Here is a 16900-nt window from a genome sequence, read left to right as displayed (position 1 = left end):
GTAAGCAGAGATCTCCAGCAAAACATCCTCGCCTCCACTGCCAACCCTTAAATGAGATCTGGGAAGGGGTGGATGCTGGCTCCACTCCTTCCAATCACTCGGGGGCACTGCATGCACCTGAGCTCCCCTGGGTTGGCACTGCCTGCCCACCAGGTGCTCAATCACTACTTCAAGCCAAGACTCAGCATTTCCTCTAAAACATGTTTTCATTTTTTCTTCTTCCAGAGCTATTTTTCAGGGGGTTTTTTTTGTTTGTTTGTTTGTTTGTTTTTTGTTTTTTGTAGAGGGTCTGAAACCTGGGGCTGTTGTGTAGCTAGAATTCACTAAAAAGAAATGCCTCTATTCTCCAAAAGATCATTAAAAGACTTAAGTCAGCAGAGACATCCCTTCCTTAGCTAAACATCTCAGAGGAAATTGTGATGAATTTAGCAAAACAGTGATACTGTTGGAGAAAAGTTCGTGGGTGCAGTGCCTATAAGGACATGGTACCACTGCTGTATTTCACCTCATTCTGCTGGTGATATTAACTGATTTAACTAAGTTTTTGTAAAATTTGAGTACAAAATGAGAATAAGTAACATGAACCTCAGAACAAGCAGTGAGACAGAAGAAACACTGATAAGCTGGGAAAGCAACCTGAAACTATCCACATGTAATAAATACTGAATCTCTGATTTTTGCTAGATTTTCATAACAGCAGTGAAGAGAATGTTTGGAGTGGTAGCTGGGAGAGTTGTTGTCTTTTCTTCTCTCTAACATAAGAAAGTTAAGGAAGATGCAACAATTTCTTTAGATGTGATCTTAATTTTTTATCAATCATATTTAGTATATCAAGATAACTCATAATGGGATTTACTTGTATTCAGACTGATAGGGGATAACATATTCCTGTATTGGTAAATTTAAGCTCTCACCAGAAGCACGTGGCAGATATGATCCATTTACCTCCATCAATTTCTGTGCAGCTGGATTGTGGCAGGCAGGCTTGCAAACACTAGCAAACATTTATAAAGGCTGGATCATTTTATGAACTATATACTCCAGTTCAATCATAGTCATAGGGTATAAATCAGGAATTTATTTACAGAAATCATCATTTCTGTGATGTGGAAGGTCATTCTCTATAATGATTGTAAGACACTTGCAACCTTAACATCTGTGAATCTGTAAATCTCTACTTCAAGACTTTGGGGAAAAGGGAAAATAAAATGAATATTCTGGTTTCCACAGTGAGTTGTTTCCATTTTCATTCCTGATTTAAGGCCAGCTTCTGGATTATTTCTGCTTCAGAAAGTTTATCTAACTCAAATAGAAGGAAAAAAACAAACAAAAAAAAAACCTTGTGCATTAATGTGGGATTCATTTACGATTTTCATAAGTCTAAATACATAAGCAGGAGCTCACTAAGAACTAGATAAAAGTGATCCAGAAAGAACGTGCTTTGTACATGTGGACTTGTGCATGCACATGTGTACGTACATTTTATTTCTTCTATGACTGTATGGTTAACAACAATTTGTCTGTATTGACTTGATCAAATGCTTGAACATGCAAACTTTTATGATTTAATTAGCACTGCTTCATTGGAGACAACAGCCCTATAATGTCAAAGATTCAGAACAGAAACATTTTCTTGTGAGGTTTGGAGGCTGAAGGCATACTAATCTGAGATACAGTTTGCTTTATATCCAACTATATGTTACCACAATACCTAGGCAAGAGTATTATACCAAGATTTCTATTATAATGTCTGAACGTGTCCCAAGTTTTTTTTAAGTGACAGAAATTCCTGTCTGATGACTCATATGACCCTTATACGCATCACAGAAATGTTGATACTAATCACATCTGTTTAATCTCTCTCTTGGGATTTGTTGTAACTATAAATTCTTCTGGAACTAATCTCATAAGTTGTAACTGAACCTTATATCCCCATTCATTTTGTCCATAAAATGGAAATAAATCAAGCAAAAGACCTGACACTCTTCAGTGTCAGATGTAGCAATATTTTACCCAGCAAATGTTTAAACAATAAATCAAAATAGAAGAATTGTGAAGTGAATGATTGGGATCAATTACTTCAATGCAAAGGGATGATTTTCCTACATGATAATGATTCTGTGCTAAGAACAGCTCAGCTGAATTCCCACGTTTTTTTATTATTTTTTATTTATTAATTTATTATGTTGGCCCACAATGTCACAGGTGGATGTTGGTGATATGACAGTAGTGGTTGAACACTCCCACCAATATGCTGTTATAATTTGTTGCCATGTGACAGATGGCAGCAGAGGGGCAGCCTGACAAAATGGTGTCTGACAGGGAAGAGTATATGAAGGAAAAGTGTGAAACTGAATTCTTCCATGCAGAAAAATGGCCCCCACTGACATTTATCAACCATTGCTGAATTTTTTTTGGAGAGCAAATAGGGGATGTGAGCACAGTGAGGTGGTGGGTGGTACACTTCAGCAGGGTGACAGTGGGTCACCTCCAGTGTTGCAGATGAGAGTAACATGCAGGCTCTTGTTCACTGCTGGTGAAAACACAGTTAACAGTCTATGTGTTAGTCTAGGTGACTATGTTAAAAATAGTGTTTTGTAGCAGAGAATTTTCTCTATGAAATAGTGTTATTTTGCTCTTTGTATCTGTTGTAGTTTCCATGGAAATAAATGAGAAACATTAATTTTGGAGCAACTTATGTACAAATATTTAATCTGAGGAAGTAGTGTGAATTAATGACACTGATTGAGGGCAGTTAGTGTTTCCCATAAGGACAAGATAACTGAAAAGATAAATAATCCCTTCAAAAAAATTAGCAATAGTCCTTTGCTCATTATTAATACAGAAATTCCTTTCAAGGTTTTGGCCATCTTCAGAAATGGTTTGACAGAGATTAAGTATGATTTCCAGTGTCCTTTTGAAACGCATCTTTGAACTTGAGTTTCTGAAGCATGAAAACGTACATGAAATGTTTGTGTTCAATACCACTTGTTCCCAATTCTCTAATACAGAAATCACCATTTAATCAATCCAAAACAGAGAGAGAACCAATTAAATTTATAATCAGTGGCTTTACATCATCTTCAAATAAAGTAATATATGTCTTCATTTCAAACTGAAGAAACATTAGGTCCTGAAATGTTATCATCACCAAATATCTGATTCACCAGAAAGGGTACTGAAGCCAAAATTTGCCGTATTGTAATATAATTCCCGTATTTCTGTTTACTGGGGGGGGAGGGGGGAGGAAGGGGGAGGAAAAAAAAGAAAGTAAGAAAGAAAGAAGCCAGGAACAAGCACACTGAGAATATGATGAGAATATAAGCCCTGCAGAGGAAAAAAAAAAAAAAAAAAAAAAAAGTGAAACTGAGCACAAATATTCTTTGCCTGTTCCTGTGCTGGTTGCAATAAAAAGCAGCTATTGGAAATATCTTTTAGAGTTACCACAATATTTTTCTTATAAAATACAGCAAGAGGTCATTACACTACAGTGCAGAGTAAACCTCCACAGCATTGAATTTGGTGTATTTCCTTAACTTACAAACTAGGGAACATAGGAGTTCTCTCTAAGTTCAGCAACTATGACTTGCTTGATTAAATTTTGTTAAGAACATAAAGATCTTCAAATAAAACATGAAGCGTAAGATTTTCTTTAGAACGTGTGGTATTACTCCAGCACTGTATTCCTCTAAGCCCTCTTGATACCGTCAGTTAACAAAAAAAAAAAAAAAAAAGTACTATCTTATATCTTGCTTTTAATCTGCACTGTTTTTTTTAATCTCCACAGATCTCAAAACAAGTCAATGAACTGCCAACTACCCTACAGCTGCAAATGTCTTCTGCATGAATGTGTAGTATGGGCTAGATTCCTATCTCAGTTACAATGGTAACAACAGAGCTCTTTTAGTAAACAGCATTAATATGAAAGAATCACATCAACTACCTGTGGTTAAGTTACAGACAGACCATATGTTTCATACATCGATATGGGAAAGAAAATGAATTTGTAAATTTCTATATGTAAATATCCCCAAATTTACCCTTAATAAATTGACCATCCAGCCAAATGAAGAATAAATATCAGGCATCTTTCCAAGCAAGAAAAACCATTCTGTTTATGTAAACACCATTCTCTTTATGTAATTCTATCTGTTCTGGTTCAGTAGGGCATTTACTGGTTGATTTTATATATACACAGAGTGACTTGATTGTTCTGAGTCTAAAGACTTGAAGCCTTCTCTTAGGAAATATATTGTCATAGCCAATAAGAATTGTAGGGATTACCTACATTCAGCTCCTGCTTTCAGTTTTTCTATTCCCGATTTGTAAGACCTCAACGTAGTTGTTAAGTACTCCCCCTTATGGTCTGTTATAGCATAGCATTGTAATGCTTCATATTTCTCTTGGTTGGTCTCTAACTGTACTTACATCATCAGAGTTCAGCTAGGCCTGTACCATTACAACTCATCCTAGAAACAGTTTCAATGAGACATCCTGTGATAGCAGATATTTGCACCTACAAACTGTCTGCAATTGCAGATTATTATGTGTTGTTTCGCTTTGAAACTTTTTCTTGATCACCACTGTCAAGTTTCAGAAATAAACATAATAAATAAGCTCATTAAATCAGTTAGCTGACCAATGTCTTTCTCTTCTTGGGATTTGTTCTGGACTATAATTACATATCTGCAGTGTTGATAGGACCTTTGCTACTGACATGAAGTATTTCAAATGCATTTGTTAGTTTTCTGGGAAACAAATGTAGCAGTTAAATATCTTTACAGTGGTATGCAATAAACGTTCCTGAAGAAGTGTGAAGAGCTGTCTAACACATACATGCAGCCACAGCCACCTTTACCCTTTCCCTGAAGGAGAATCTTCACCGATGAGAAAAATTGCAGTCTGAGTTCAGTACTCTCCCTTCAAATCAATCATTCTATTTAAAAGACTACTTTCATAGCATATAGAACAGATTTTCAACATCACTGTACTATGCTTTTAGAATAAAGCTTTAGTACAATCAGCTGAACTAGGTTAAAAGCCTTTCAACATAAAATGATTTTCACTATTCAGAAAATCTTCTGATGTTCCTATCTTTATCACAGCACTGACTTAAAACACAGGGTATCTCACCTGCTGTAACCAATTATAATATCTTATTCCTCAGTGTAGACTGTGTTACATCATAGAACAGGGAATGTATTGGAATACACATTCAAAATTAGTTCAGTGAACACTTTCCATGTTCTACAACGTTCCCATTATGTTTCAGGAGAAGGAAGAAGTATATGTGGATACCCTTATCTGAAATGTTATTCAACAAGTGAAACCTGTAGTTACCATCAATCCATTTTTCCTTCCTGTTTGCTGCAACTCAATCTCAAAATGTACTGAAAGGCACTCATTAACAGTGATGTGATGTGCACCTTTGTGCTCTTGGCCCATCAAAACACTCTGCTCTCTTGCAAAGTCTTCAGAATTCAGCTGGCAACTTCAAAGAAAGGCAATCACTAAACTCCTCCCAGAAGACCCTGTAATGCTAAGCAAAGCACATAAATATCAATTCGTTTGATTTAAGTTCTGCTCCCTGATGTTTAACTGGGTAGTTTTAGGGTTATTTTGATAAAACAGTTTGCTAGAGGCATCCTTTCTGATAAGGCTTTTATCTTTGCTTATTCAGTTTATAAGAAGAAGCGGATTTGTCTATGGTGGATTTGCAATTTAGATCTCTAAACAAAATAATCAGATTAATAATTGTCTGCAGTATATTTTATGAGAGAGAATGTAATATATACAAATATATATATATATTTAGAACATTTATCAGAACGCTCCAAGTGTGCAAACAATCCCATGGATACTATCCACTGGGGAATTTGGCAAAAACCTCCTAAGATCCCTTCACAAAAGTTAAGCCTCAATAGCAATATTCCCATAGGTCATTTGATAAATAGTTTCTAATACAATTTTTTTCCTAATACATTTTTAATCTCCTTTGGGAGCTTAAGAGAGAATCCAAAAAGCTGTTGTCTACATGTGCATTTAAGGATGCAGAAGAATCTAACAGTGCTTCAGAGGGTAAACTCTATTCAAGCAGTTGACTTGAGTTTGCTTTCCACGCTTTCAAACAAAGACAGGCCTGCAAAACAAATCACTTTACTAGGTATATATTTTATGAATAGGTCTTAAAGAATCTGGCTATTTTCTGAAGTAGGGATGCTTATTCCTGCCAAATTTTCTCCTCCTCTAATGTTCTGAACATCCATGAAACACACTCTTCACATTTTAATTCTTCTACTGCTATGAAACTATCCAGTAACACTGAGAAATTTTATATGAAATGCTACCTTTCCACCTTGCTCTTTTTAATATTGCATTTGAACAGTCTGCTATTTTAGGATGAGTGCTCTCAAATTAATCCATACGCAGTTGCACAGAAAGATATTAAGAAGATTCTAGAATTGAAGTTAATAGTAGGAGTTAACTGGAGAAGTTTGCTCTTAGCCTTAACAGGAATGGTGCAGTTCACCCTACTTTCATTTCAAAAAGGCTGTTGACAAGAACTTATGTGCACTCTCTGGAATACAGATAGGGAACCTGAAGGTGATTAATCTGAGAGAAACTCCCTTAGGAAGTACTGCATCCCTTCTGGCCTAGCTCTCCCTCTGTTCTGCTCTTGTAGAGTGCTGACTCAGGCTTTTGTACACCGTGAAAGAGGCAGTGAGAGGAAAGAGCTGATCTCAATACATCTGTGGTGAGAATAGGAAATGTTATTTACAGTGTCCTCCCCAATCCAGAGCATTTATTTATTGAGATTTGCTATGTGGAAAAAAGTGGGAAAAAAAAACCAGTAAGGTTTTTAATCAAGTGCTTTTTTTTTTTTCTTTGTGTACAAAATCTCTAAACTCTTTGGTTGTTATCTCTTACACATTATTGAGCTTTCTTTAAAAGCAGAAATAAAAATATGACTCTAGAAACTGATATAAGCCCTTTGCAAATTGTCAGAAGAAATACAAAAGCTGACAGGTTAGGTAACACTGATGGCATCATCTCACTGCTGTGATAAGGAGCACGAGCACATGCTGTAATTCAGTGCTCACTGTACATGATATAATTACTCCTATGCCTCTAAATCAAACTAAACTAAGGTCAGGTATCCATGTCAACAGATAGGAGGAGAGACGAACTACAGTTTAAAGTGACCACTTTACAAAGACATTAAATGATCCGTCATCACTGATAAACGATGGGCTGTTCCATTTCATGTTGCTGGTACAGGTATAAAGGGCTGGTGTATGTCCCAAGAGCTGTTCTTTCATTTATGCCAGTCACACCTACAGCACATTAAATGCTTTGGGAATGAACTGAGGCACAGCTAACTAAAAGGTGAGAATTGCCAAAGAATTCAATTGTTTGCTGTAGTCTGCCAATAATGGAGAGGTACAAAATCACAAACAGAAATAACAGATGATGCACAGGACAATGGAAAAGACATGGCAAATGAGGCATGGGATGTTGTGCAGAATGCGTAAACTGCAGAGGATTAAATGCATTAGTTTCATCCGATTTGTAACTTCTGACCTCAGAAGATAATCACATTATTGTCAAATCTCACTGCTCTGAAGGTCAGTGTTGAAGTTTTAATCAGCCTGACATTTATTGTGGGGAAAAAAAATAAATTAATGTTTAAGTTCTCATTTCATTTCTTTTTAATAACGAAGGAATGAGCTCATGAAGGTTACACAGAAACAACTCCCACTGACTTTTCATAAACTGCTTGAATCAAAATAGACTTAAATTTATCAGGAATGTAGGTAACATTATCAAAATACCATTCACATCATGCATCCAATCAACTTTTGAAAACAGGCACAGATTTCTGAGGTAGGGCTGCTTCTGAGGCACTTTCAAAAACCTAAAACTAGTATATAAAAAAATGCACTAGTGGGCAAAACCTATATTCATTTCTTCTCCTTCTCACTTCATATGGTTTAGATCATAGAGAACTGAGTCACTCGTCACTTAAGGAAAACAGAAAGCTTCAGTTCCCACTGGTATGCAGTTTAATGTCTTGTAAAGCTTGGTAACGCAGTCCCATATGCACGGGAGTCAAAAACAATGGAAATACTGGAAATAATAATCATAATTGAGATACTAGTCTGAATTTACCTGAATATTAGTTCATTTTTCCATTAAGTCTGATAAAACAGTAATATTTTTAAATACACTGATATCATCTAAAATCATTTTTATAATATAGATTTTTATATATGCATATAAATATACATATACATCCTAAATTGTTGACATTTTATCGTATTCTCTCTCTGTTGACTGCCCAATACATACAACTCCTATCTGTGTCAAGAGGTTAAGGACACAGGATGTGACACTCTATTTATGAAGCCAGGAAACTTGAGAAAAATTCTCAGCTTATAACAGCTTGTCTCCCAATCACCTCCAGTCTCATTTTCTTTATCATTTGTACTCTTCCATTTGTCTACACCTTCCCTTTGTCCATTCTCTTCAATTTGTCAATCCATCTTCTGAAAATTCCTTCACCTCTTGAAGTCCTTTTTTTCTGTCTTCACCTAATCTCAAAAGATCATTTTTTTCAATTTAATTCTGAGGGCTCTGTTGACTGGAAGTAGGGAGGAGCTCTGCCCAGCTTTGGTCCAAAAAACATCAGGTGCTGGCCAGCTGACACAAACACTCCTCTGCATTTCTCTTTCATCACAAGTAACATGCTTCCCAGAAAACTTGTCTCCACAAAACAACCACTTTCTGTTTCCTTCCTTCCATACACTGTGTGACAGCAAGCAATAAACATCTTGTCCAATGAACTCTGTATCTCAGTTTCTGTTTCGAGATCTTTCCTCTTTCATACGACTATTGACTTCAGTTTCCTTCAGACATTCTGATGTCCTGCTGAAAGGTCCTACACTCTGTAACGTTCTGTTCCAGTTATTTTTTCTACCTAGTTCTGTCTCAATTGTTCCAGGTACAAAGGAGAAATAAAGCCATGACTTGAACGAATTCAGTGAAGCACATATGGTACCTTATTTTTTTAATGAAATCTGCATGCTAATAGCACAAAAATACTGTGTCATAATATTACACTGTAGCACTATGCTATACACAACGTACACAATGTGTATACACAATATACACAATGCATATAGTGCTCTATGGTGATACTATAACCATGCTATATTCTAGTGCTTCAGTATTGTACTGATGCTTCCCTCTAAGATCCCCAGCATGGAAGGAATGCAATCCTTCCTCTCTGAAGTTGTATGCTGAATGGAAGATATATCCCATTCACAACAGAAGTAATTCTATTTTCCATGATGTAACTTAAATTTCTTCTTACCAAAGTGTCCTAAAAATAAATGACAGTTACGACTCAAGAGTCTGTTGTCAATGAAGTTTTTCTGGTTTCTGCTTATAACAGCTCAGTGATCTCAATACTAATTCACTGTGGAAATCAACATAACTGCTGTTTGATACTTCTATGTATGAAAATATCAAAAGCTGTTCCAAAGACTACCATGCATAGAAGGTCTAAAATGCAAGCATGTGCAAGTGCCTGCATCTGGCAAGCAGATGCAGCATAAAATAAAAACACTAGCTCATATACTAACTTCATGGCAGGTCTTCAATGCATACAGGGTCAACCTTTTGTTGAGATCTTCCACTGCAAAATACCAAGCAATGATCCATTAGTGTGCTCACTGAGAGTTCAAGTATTAATTTAACATTTTTTTTTCCATTTATCTGCTATCAAGTGTCATGTGTGTGGTAAAAGATCTTCTACAGATATAAGGCAAAAACCCCAAATAAATCAACAGTATTTAAGAATTCTGTACACTAACAAAATTAATTTAAAAAAATTAAAATAATCATCAGCTGCAGCTTTTCAAATCAAAGCTGCCTAGGAATATTATTTAAATAAGAAGACAAGACACTAAAATAATATTGTATTTCTGTTTTGAAAGTTACTCACTAGATTTTAATGCATATAAATGTTGCCAGATGGAAATATGTTCATACATAATTTCCAATATTTTATCAGAATAGTCAGCACACAGACAAATTTCCAAGTAGGACGTGTTCTATAATGAAACGTTATAAAATGTAAAGGCAAACAGTACAAGCCAGACTGTGATCCTAGAGGAGTAGACAGTGAATCTGCCAAGATGTTCAAACAAATACAATTATAAAAAGAGTCTCAGCTGAACTGCTAAGAAGACTGCATGCTTGGGAAGAGTTTCACAACCAAGCACTATGACATCAATAGCATCCTTCAGAAAAAATCAAAGGGAATTTCTAGTGAACAATGTCACTTTTGTAGCAGGTTGGGTTTTGTTACTGCTATATTTTATTGTACTAGTTAAAAACATGAATTTTCAAAAAGATAAGGAAACCTAGGTGTAATATTCCGTTACAAATAAACAGATATGGGAATAGGTGCAATCTGTCTAGAATAACAGCTGAATCTGTTGCTAAATTCAAAGAGAAGGTCAAACCAACAATCATGGTTTTAGAAGTATAAGCAATAGCACTGTCCATAAGATAATGACTTTCATGCTGTATATCCACCATGAGCTACAAAGGAAGCAAACAAAAGAAAAATAAGCATTTGGCAATAACTACAGATGAAATGACAAGGAATACATACCAGGAACGGGTTGAAAAAGCAAGTGAAATTTTAAAAATAATAAAATAAATTTTAAAGGATGCATTTTTGTAGCAAACCGCATACAGCAGAAGTATTTTAAAGGTGGCAGGTTTCAAATCATTGTACAACCACAGCCTCCTAGATATTGCAATGGCGTTAACCATTCTTACGAATGTCAGGGGGGTTTGGTTTTCTTGGTTGTCGTCAAGCTCCAAGATAGGCTGCACCACTGTATCTGGGAACCTCTTTCCAACATGGTATTTCAAGCAGGATCCCATAGGAATTTGTTCTGTCTTTAGCTATATTCAGTATTTTGTCAATTACATGAATGTTTTAGTAATGAGGGCACTTCTAAAGTACAATGAGACAGAAGCAGTTACAACATGATTAAGAACAGCATACAGGGAGCAGTAAATCCACCCTAATTCTCAATTGAGATGGAGCCAAACTGAAAAGAATGCTGAGAATGAAAAAGCTAAACTAGTTTATAAACTGAAGTACTACTTAGGAAGAAATGTTGAAGAAATTGGGTTTGTTTCCTCAGGAAAGAGAGGAGATCCAAGTCCAGTCCCATTTGATGCTTGGACAGAAAATATTATTCCGATTGATGGGCTTTTCTCTTGCAGCCTCTAGTCTAGCACAGAATATAAATACTTCCTCCTTCTCTGCCACCTAAAAATGTGATGAACCTGGTCCTGCCCTAAGACCTCACAACTAGAAAAAAAGATTACCCAACTGATTTCTAGAACTGAGTCAATAAGCCCTAATTATACTCGATCCTGCATCTCAATTGAAGCCCTGCCTGGATCTCCTGAGGTCTCTTCCAGACCCTGTGATTTCTGCTGATGCTGTTATTTTATCAGACAAAACTGATCAGCAACATTTTATCAAACTTCTAGGCAGATAGCTGTAAGTAAACCTTTATTCTCCAGCTGTGAACTTGCTCAGTCTATGTTACTATTCTAGCTTTTTACTTTAAGAATATATTCCTCCCACCCACCACAAATGCCAAGCCTGTCCGTCACATTAATAACAACAAAAAACATATGGGAGCATTTAAGGGAGAAGAGCAGGCATGAGAAACTGCTCCTTCAACTTATTTGGAATCAACTCCAACATGTGTTCCTGACAGAAGAAAACTATGAAGTGAAAAATAGAGCGTATGGTAAGTCATATTCCTTTCATTATTCTTGTATAAAATGAGTATAAGGTATATCAGTAATAATGGTTTCTATTTTATATAAATTACTATACCACTGAGCTAAGATCGTTCTCAAGTATATTTTCCTGAGAGCAGTTTTCCAGTAAAATAAGTTGTATGCGGCTGCTACAAGCTTTTTCCAAAGCAGGTCTTTACTTTCAAAGTTCTAAACTAAGTTTAACACATTTAGTGCTCATGTTCTTGAAAATACATAGCTGTTTTTAGCAAGAAATGCCAGTGGTATGATCTAAGAAAAAGTTTCTATACTGCTTATTAGCAATTTCTATAAAACTGCAAATTGAGAACTCATTTTATGAAACTCCAAGGAGCTGTAGCCTATAAAAACATGCCTCTTGTGTGGCTAGCACACTTCAGACTAAAGAAAAAAGACAGCCTTCAGCTTACAAAAAAAAATGTATACTGTAACACTGCATTAACGCTGCTTTTTGTAAGAGTTATGTATGAGAATGACTTTACATTGAATGGTCAAATTATGCAGTGTCTAAAATGTGTTCATTAACTAAGATTCCCCTAAAATGTTATGCTTCCCAAGGGATAGCAAGATAGAGATCTGTACTAGATGCCTTTTCCACTAAGGGCTCCAGAAAAAGATAAAATTTCTTAATGTAGAAAAATCAAAGTATTGACAGAAAATGTTAATGGTTCCAATTAGACACAAGCTTAAAATAGCAGATTACATTCTGCACACATAACCAAACCCCTTTTTTTATGTCAGCTAGCGTCCATACCAGATCAAGGGAGTACTCAGCATTGAGTGAGCTTGCCCTGCCCAGGGTTGATCTTGGTTCTCAGTCAAGTTTCTACAGTTTGCTTGGAAGCTGCGTGCAGAGTCCTGGTCTATTTTGAAAGAAACACCATGACCATCCTTTAGCTGGTGAAATCTGAAAGCCAATGTATCCCCATCACAGCCTTCACAGACCGTATATGTTCATGTGCACATATTTACTTAGCTACAAAATTTGGTATGCTGCATAAGGCAACATGAGAGCACTAAAGAGAATTAGTAAAAAGATATAGAGTCCTCCATATTCTTGAAGTAATTCCCTTGGAGGTAATGGAAAGTAAGTGGAAGCAAAAGATAACATTCTCCATTTCCATTGTATACACTTGAGGAAAGAAAACTACAGCACTGATCAAACTGATGCTGTGTCATCATCAGAGAATAGCTACAGATTCTCGGATGAGCATCCCTGTATCTCTGCTTCTTTTAAGTTTTTATTGTTGAAATTGGTTTTAATTCGATTGAAACACAAATGGCAAAATATTTCTGGCAAGCTGAAGTCTTAGTGTTTCAGCTGCCTCTGCTACAGCTCCTGTGGGACCCCAAAGCTGTGCACGACTCTCCCAAATAGATGTCCTTCTCACCCAGAGAGGAGAACTGTAGAACTACTGGCCTCAGGAGAGTAGTATCCTGAAAGCCTAGAATACATAGTCCTAGCAGTATCAATAAAAGCAGTGGCAGGAGAATTAGCCAAATGTTGCTATATCAGGGATCAGAGCAAGGAGCAGGGCGGGAGAAGAGCTGGATGTTGGTTGTGTGAGCTGACAGGACAGGGCTTCAGCTCATGCTGCAGACTGGGATATAGCCTGTGAGCATAGCAGTGGATGATCACAGAAGGTAATTAACATCTACTCATATGCCAAGATTTCTGAAAATGCTACTGGCATACTGGGCCGTAGTAGAGATGAGAGCAGGTACTGCTAGCAGCATGCACTGAATTGCAACATCCTCTATACTCTTAAAATCCATATTTAGCCTGCCTCTAAGATATTCTGAACAAGAACTGCATACACTTACACAGTAACCAAACTGTACTGTGGAAATAACAGCACTGCTGCGCTTCACTTTATTCATGTTTTGCATCTGATACCATCTTATTTTGTTGTTTTCCCCAAACAACCATTAAAGCTTTAATTCACGAGTCTCCCACCCAGCTGCTCCCCACCTCCAATGGACATGAAGGCCCTTCTACTGACACAGTCACTCCTGCATTGAAATTCAGCAGGCAAAATCTCTGAAGGGGAGATTTTCTCTTTCTCCTGGCCCTGCACACAGTAGAAGAAAGCATCACTACCTCCCATCAGCCAGGGCAATGTCACCACCTTGGAACCGCTCACAAGCAAAACACTATAAAATTAAATTTAACTTTTCTTATGGTGTGCACAGTAAGGCACTTGTATTTTTCTACTCTCTGGAGGGAAAGTTTAAGATGTAATGGTGGTCTATCTTAATTCTGCATTTCTGAAATTCCAGCTGCTGAGTTTTTGCAAAATTCAATGTTCTGCAAAGACACAGGAGAGGAAAGAGTAAAGAGCATTCAGTGGCAACTAATGACCTGCTGAAATCCATCTTAACCTTTGAACAAGTGCCCAAATCCAATTTGCAGAGAAAAATAAAACAGAAATAATAATTGGAAAGCAGAAAATAATATTCCTTGGTCTCCAGTCTCTTATGGAAACTTTCTTATTTCTCCTCTTGAGGTTACTCATATCTGCTGAGCAAAATAGTCTGAGTTTGTTTCAGCAGCTGCATCTTTGCAATTGTATTGCCCAATCTATAAAGCAATGTCTCTCAAAAAATGTTCCCATTGCTCCCATTTTAGATTATGAACCCTGCCCCTCCTCTTTAAGAGCTGCCTGTGCTGCTGCTCTGCAACTGGAAGTGCAGCTGGTGTCAGAGGTAAGGAGGCAGAGAAGTGCTGCCAGTTGGGCAGGAATTCAGCTCCTGGAGGTGGTTGGGCTGGGACAGTTTCAGACCATACATTGTATATTGATACAAATTTGTGGTGCCCAGGCTTGATTCAAAGAATTGAATTACATGATGTGGCAGTATGGATGTAAACTTTGAGTAACTAAGCTCTATTTTTCCCATGTAAACAATACAGCACAATAAGTCAAAATACATGAGTAAGCCAAATGCAGTCTGAAGGCACATTCAGGCTATTGTATTAAGGAGGAGTCCAAGGTAGGTGAGGCATAGCTATCATTAATACTTTCAGCAACAGACATGAAAAGCCATTTCCATATTTAAATCTATAAACATGCTGATGACTGAGAAATATTTTACATGCTGAATCTCAGCAGAATTTGCTTACCCAATTTCAGTAATAACTGATATTTGCATATGCTGATATTGTGCAACAAAGCCTCTTATACTGAGAAGTCACTCATGTTTTAGGAAGTTGATACTTCCTAAACTGCTCTTTAAAGGCGTTCACTTTAAGCGAGCAAACAGGAAAAAAAGTTGCAGAAAGGACTTCCTCTTAGTATTTCTACAGCAGCTCAAAGACCAGTCAAGCAACTCAGTGTTATTCGCACAGATCAAGTCTCCCTCTCTGGATAGCAACATGGCCACAAAACTGCCATCTCAAGAGGAATGTGAGAGCTGGACTGCTTTTCAAGTTGCAGACCTCCTAAGACAGGTACAGAATGTCAATGTAACACTTTAGACAGTTCAGTCTATATTCAGCTAGCAGAAAGTCTTAGCAGATACTGTGTGCAGATGTCTTATCCTAAAGGTAAACTAGTCAGCAATTGCCACCCATGAGAACTTACCATGATTTTCTTGGTGTTGTCCTGTTTCTTTAATGGAAATCAAATTAGTGGCAGAAGCTGCTAACTATGATCTCCTACATGGCCAGTCATACTAATACGCTTGCTCACTGCAATATCTCTTAGGATACAAGAGCTATTTCATGCCCCCATTTATACACTGGGAATAAATTTCCACTTCAGTGTAGATAATCTTAGATTTCAATTTTGCTTTAAAATTTGCAGCTTGTAAGTAAGAATCCAACTCTTCATCTCTTCTTCTCAGTGCATACATACCCACCATAGCTGCTAGATGTTTCCTTAAGGTAGTTTGGCCTTTTTCTTCAGTTTTTCCTTTGTCTGCTACTAACTTTTCTACGTATACAACGTCCATTCCAATGTAGGCAAAACAACCTCAGTTGCACTAAGTATTTCAAGATTATCTCTATTTAATACTATGACTCAGCTTTTAGATTTCTATATATATAATTGTACAATCAGTCCATTCACTGCATTTTGATAAATATAATCTCCTTTTATATTTTATTTGTTGATTTATTTACTCGGGGGGGGAAGGAAATTCCTCTGTATAGCTGGAGTTCATCCTACTTCTAACTGCAGAAGTACCAATCTTTGCAATGCTTGCTTCATTCAGTTAGAACGTAACATTACTAGGCTCTCATCCTTCTCATCTGAAGGAGCATGCAGCATCTTTTGGGGTGAAAACTGTATTATCAGGTGTTGCTACACTTGGTTCCACTCGTGACCACAAAAGAAAATAGGCTGAAGTTTAAAATGTCCACATATATATCTTTCCACGTTTGTCTTGTGCATAAATACATACTCTTTTTATTTTGAAAAGCTGTACATGCATAAGTTGACTAACGCAGATGGACCACAAGTGGGTCACAGTACCCACACTGAGAAAGCTGACTTGTTAGGTGGAATTAATTCATACCATACAATAATGTGACAACTAAACTCTTGAGCTTATTACTGCAAACAGTTAGTTGGAGAATTAGCTCAAGGCTTTGCAGCTTAAAGGAAATCAGACTAATTAATAGATAATACAGTGATTCTAATTACCAAGACAGAAAATTAATAACAATTGTTTAACATCTCAGAGCCTCACAAGGAAATGTCAGCATGCACAGTGTAACTGCTGACTTGTTAGGTGTAAGACTTAAAACCTCCCTCTTCTATCCTTATAAAAAGCTATTAATACTTACATTCACACCACAAATTAAAGCAGACAAGTGATCCTATCGCTGCAGCATAGCCAACAGCGGGTGCTTGGCTGTTCTGCATACCAAGGGGACCAGTGCTGGGAGCTCATACAGTGCCTCCAGCACCTGTCCCCAAGAGATGCAGTGCCACTGCCCCCACAGCCAGTGCCACAGGGCTGTCAGACCTCCCCAGAGACTGGCTATACATGCACATGAACCCTAAAATCATGCTGCTCAGTT

At 37.0% G+C, this 16900-nt stretch overlaps 2 protein-coding genes across 12 annotated transcripts in view; one reads left to right on the top strand and one right to left on the bottom strand.

The window, feature by feature from the left end:
* DNTT (DNA nucleotidylexotransferase) overlaps nt 1-16900 on the bottom strand; it is a 110160-nt gene that overhangs the window by 92971 nt on the left and 289 nt on the right. The window lies entirely within an intron of this gene.
* The window catches only part of SH2D6 (SH2 domain containing 6), a 96117-nt gene continuing 90888 nt past the window's right edge, over nt 11672-16900 (top strand). For 8 of the 11 annotated variants that reach the window (XM_025151487.3, XM_040702274.2, XM_015288573.4 and 5 more), the window contains exon 1: nt 15137-15325. In XM_025151487.3, coding sequence (XP_025007255.1) covers nt 15251-15325 — 75 coding nt within the window. In that variant the 5' untranslated portion in view covers nt 15137-15250. Of the gene's footprint in view, nt 11847-14506; nt 14584-15136; nt 15326-16900 lie in introns of those variants that run through there. The other 3 variants (XM_046942733.1, XM_046942732.1, XM_046942731.1) reach the window with 1 other exon arrangement.

This window comes from Gallus gallus, chromosome 6 (genome assembly GCF_016699485.2).
Source record: "Gallus gallus isolate bGalGal1 chromosome 6, bGalGal1.mat.broiler.GRCg7b, whole genome shotgun sequence".
Lineage (NCBI taxonomy): Eukaryota > Metazoa > Chordata > Aves > Galliformes > Phasianidae > Gallus > Gallus gallus.
This window is presented reverse-complemented; position numbering and strand designations above follow the sequence as displayed.